Source organism: Trachemys scripta, unplaced genomic scaffold, assembly GCF_013100865.1.
Source record: "Trachemys scripta elegans isolate TJP31775 unplaced genomic scaffold, CAS_Tse_1.0 scaffold_137, whole genome shotgun sequence".
Classification (NCBI taxonomy): domain Eukaryota; kingdom Metazoa; phylum Chordata; order Testudines; family Emydidae; genus Trachemys; species Trachemys scripta.
Window position 1 is genome coordinate 1 of NW_023260508.1, and position 4,428 is coordinate 4,428.

The window sequence follows — 4,428 nt, forward strand, 5'->3', positions numbered from 1 at the left end:
GCTCAGGTAGCTTCCTTCAAGGGAAGTCCCACATCCCCACTGCAACCGCCCTGCAACATTCCCAGGTCAAATCTGCCCTGCTCCTTGCTCCGTCACAACTGTATCAAAAGCTTTGCTAAAGTCAAGGAATAATACGTCCACTGCTTTCCCCTCATCCACAGAGCCAGTTATCTCATCATAGAAGGTAATCAGGTTGGTCAGGCATGACTTGCCCTTGGTGAATCCATGTTGACTGTTCCTGATCACCTTCCTCTCCTCCAAGTGCNTGATTTTTCCAGGGACTGAGGTGAGGCTGACCGGCCTGTAGTTCCCCGGATCCTCCTCCTTCCCTTTTTTAAAGATGGGCACTACATTAGCCTCTTTCCAGTCATCCGGGACCTCCCCTGATTGCCATGAGTTTTCAAAGATAATGGCCAATGGCTCTGCAATCACATCTGCCAACTCCTTTAGCACCCTCCGATGCAGTGCATCCAGCCCCATGGACTTGTGCTCGTCCAACTTTTCTAAATAGTCTGAAGCACTTCTTTTTTCCACAGAGGGCTGGTCACCTCCTCCCCATGCTGTGCTGCCCAGTGCAGTAGTCTGGGAGCTGACTTTGTTCGTGAAGACAGAGGAAAAAAAGCACTGAGTACATTAGCTTTTTGCACATCCTCTGTCACTAAGTTGCCTCCCTCATTCAGTAAGGGGCCCACACTTTCCTTGACTTTCTTCTTGTTGCTAACATACCTGAAGAAATCCTTCATGTTACTCTTAACATCTCTTGCTAGCTGCAACTCCAAGTGTGATTTGGCCTTCCTGATTTCACTCCTGCATGCCTGAGCAATATTTTTATATTCCTCCCTGGTCATTTGTCCAATCTTCCACTTCTTGTAAGCTTCTTTTTTGTGTTTAAGATCAGCAAGGATTTCACTGTTAAGCCAAACTGGTCACCTGTCATATTTACTATTCTTTCTACACATCGGGATGGTTTGTTCCTGCAACCGCAATAAAGATTCTTTAACATACAGCCAGCTTTCCTGGACTCCTTTGCCCCTCATGTTATTCTGCCCATCTGTTCCCTGAGGGAGTCAAAGTCTGCTTTTCTGAAGTCCAGGGTCCGTATTCTGCTGCTCTCCTTTCTTCCTTGTGTCAGGATCCTGAACGCTACCATCTCATGGTCACTGCCTCCCAGGTTCCCATCCACTTTTGCTTCCCCTACTAATTCTTCCCTGTTTGTGAGCAGAAGGTCAAGAAGAGCTCTGCCCCTAGTTGGTTCCTCCAGCATTTGCACCAAGAAATTGTCCCCTACACTTTCCAAAAACTTCCTGGATTGTCTGTGAACTGCTGTTTTGCTCTCCCAGCAGATATCAGGGTGATTGAAGTCTCCCATGAGAACCAGGGCCTGTGATCTAGTAACTTCTGTTCGTTGCCGGAAGAAAGCCTCGTCCACCTCATCCCCCTGGTCTGGTGGTCTATAGCAGACTCCCACCATGACATCATCCTTGTTGCTCACACTTCTAAACTTAATCCACAGACTCTCAGGTTTTTCTGCAGTTTCATACTGGAGCTCTGAGCAGTCATACTGCTCTCGTACATACAATGCAACGCCCTCACCTTTTCTGCCCTGCCTGTCCTTCCTAAACAGTTAATATCCATCCATGACAGTACTCCAGTCATATGAGTTATCCCACCAAGTCTCTGTTATTCCAATCACATCATAATTCCTTGACTGTGCCAGGACTTCCAGTTCTCCCTGCTTGTTTCCCAGGCTTCTTGCATTTGTGTATAGGCACTTAAGATAACTCGCTGATCATCCTGCTTTCTCAGTATGAGGCAGGAGTCATCCCCTCTTGCACTCTCCTGCTTGCGCTTCCTCCCGGGATCCCATTTCCCCATTTACCTCAGGGCTTTGGTCTCCTTCCCAAGTGAACCTAGTTTAAAGCCCTCCTCACTAGGTTAGCCAGCCTGCTTGCAAAGATGCTCTTCCCTCTCTTCATTAGGTGGAGACCATCTCTGCCTAGCACTTCCCATGACTCCCCTGTTCTCCAGCTCCGCTACAACTGTCCTCCCCTCCTCCTACAGGTCTCCTGCCACCCTGTATTCCCATGCAGCCCTCCAGGCCTCCCTGGCTCTCCCCTGTGACTCTCCTGCCCCCGCAGGGCCCCCTTGAGCTTCCTGCGGAGGCTCTGGACTGGGCCAGCTGGGTAGGGGGCTCTAGGCTTGGTCATCAAAGCAGGGGCCTCTGGGCCAGGCTGGCTGTTCGGGGGCTCTGGCCTGGGCTGTTTGGGGGGGCTCTGGACAGGGCCATGATGGCTGGGCAGGGGCTCTGGGCTGGGCTGGCTGGGCGAGGGGCTCTGGACTGGACTGGCTGTTCAGGTGGCTCTGGGCCAGGCGCTGTCTGGGCTGGAGGGTTTGGGCCGGGCCAGGCTGGCTGTGCAGGGAGGGTGTTGTATTGCTCACTGTTATGTGCCCGCAGGCGCTCTCTGTGCGGATCTCCAGGCACAAGGATGCCATGCAGAAGCTGCTGTCAGACCCACGGCTGCTGGAGTTGCAGAGCAGCGGGGGGTCCCTGCTGGCTCAACTGCCCCCACCAGGGAGCTGCAGGTGACACCTGTCCCACATTCCACACGGGAGGGGAGGGGACACCAGGCCTAACAGTGGGGGGAGATCAGGGCCTACACGCGGGGTGGCCCCGCAACCTATGCTGGGGGGTGGCCCCTGTGTCGGAGTTCGCCTGTTGTAGTTGGGAGAGGTGGTCTCTGCCCCCTTCATGCACACGCTGGCCTGGGAAGCTGCCCCATACCTTGTGGCCTGGCGGAGCGGGTGGGGCGGGGTCGGGTGACAAGGTTGGGGGCATGGTGATGTGAGAGGCAGGGAGTGACATGCTATTTGCTGTCCCCAGGCCACAGTGTGGGGGGCTGGCGGGGCAGGGTGGTGGCTAGATGGAGTTGACAGCATGGGGGTGGCTGGGCAAGTGTGGGGTTGGCAGTGGGGGGGCAGCGCCTGGGGTTGGGGGGGTGGCGTGTGGGGCAGCAGTATGGCGCTAGGGGTGGTGTCTGGGGCAGCGGTATGGAGCGAGGGGCAGTGTGTGGGGCGGCGTGTGGGGCAGCAGTACAGCACGAGGGGTGGCATGTGGGGCTTGGGGAACGGTGCGTGGGGCAACGGTATGGCGCGAGGGGCGGCAGTATGGCACGAGGGGCGGCGCGTGGGGCAGGGGCTGATGTCCTTTCCCGTCCCCAGTGCGCAGGCCGCGAGGGCTGCCAGCTTGTATCAGGAGGTGGACGATGCCATTCATAGGCTGGTGCAGCTCAGCAATCGGCGCCTGGGGCAGCTGGAGCAGGAGAGGGGCCGCCGGCAGATGACACAGGTAATACCCCTCTATTACCTCCCCGGTGACCTTCTCCACTCACTGCCCCCCCGACTGTGCTGCTGTGTGTTTCACCTTCCTCCCCTCCCCACCCCACCCCCAGAGCACTGACAGCCCCTGTACCTGCTGCATGCTGCCCCCACATGCCTCATCTACCCCATGCCTGCCCCATGTGCCCCTCCCTATCTGGCACCAAAACCTTCCCTGCCCTCTGCCACCCCTGTGCCCGGGGTTCTGTTCCCCCTCTCCCAGATCCCCTCCCAACTCCCGCGTCCAGCAGTCTAGCAGCCCCCATGTCCTCTCCCCCACCATGCCTGTGGTGCTGACCCCCACATGCCTGCCCCCCTGCCCATTCTTGTTGCTCTCACCTTCTGTCCTGGCAGGCAGTGGGCTGGCTGGCTGACCATGGGGAGCAGGCGTTGGCAGGATTCACCCCCATGGAGGTGGGGGATTCGGTATTGGCCGTGGAGGAGACGCTGGCGAAGTTTGAGGCTTTTCACACCCTCGCCAAGGTGAGACACACATCCCTCCCCCACTTGAGGGCTGCAGGGAGGCATCTGCAGGGACACACCTACATGTGGGAGGAATGGGGGGCTGGGACCCTGAGGAGAAGAGTGTGGGTGAGGCGCTGCATACTGGGAGGGCACTGCCTGGTTCTGTGGGGCACTACATATCGGGGGGTGCCAGCTCTGCGGAGCGCTCTGTACTGGGGGGTGGCATTGGCTCTGCAGGATGCTCTGTACTGGGGGGCTGGCATAGGCTCTGAGGCACTCTGTACTGGGGGGCATAGACTCTGCGGGGCGATCTGTACTGGGGGGCTGGCATTGGCTCTGCAGGGCGCTCTGTACTGCGGGGCATAGACTCTGCGGGGCGATCTGTACTGGGGGGCTGGCATTGGCTCTGCAGGGCGCTCTGTACTGCGGGGCATAGACTCTGCGGGGCGATCTGTACTGGGGGGCTGGCATTGGCTCTGCAGGGCGCTCTGTACTGCGGGGCATAGACTCTGCGGGGCGATCTGTACTGGGGGGCTGGCATTGGCTCTGCAGGGCGCTCTGTACTGCGGGGCATAGACTCTGCGGGGC

General features: G+C 57.7%; 1 protein-coding gene across 4 annotated transcripts in view; it reads left to right on the top strand.

The window, feature by feature from the left end:
* Positions 1 to 2,455: 2,455 nt before the first annotated feature.
* Positions 2,456 to 4,428, top strand: part of ARHGEF40 (Rho guanine nucleotide exchange factor 40) — a gene marked incomplete at its 5' end in the record, with an annotated part of 18,714 nt that continues 16,741 nt past the window's right edge. For all 4 annotated transcript variants that reach the window (XM_034757397.1, XM_034757398.1, XM_034757401.1 and 1 more), the window contains 3 exon segments: positions 2,456 to 2,583; positions 3,220 to 3,346; positions 3,730 to 3,858. In XM_034757397.1, coding sequence (XP_034613288.1) covers positions 2,456 to 2,583; positions 3,220 to 3,346; positions 3,730 to 3,858 — 384 coding nt within the window.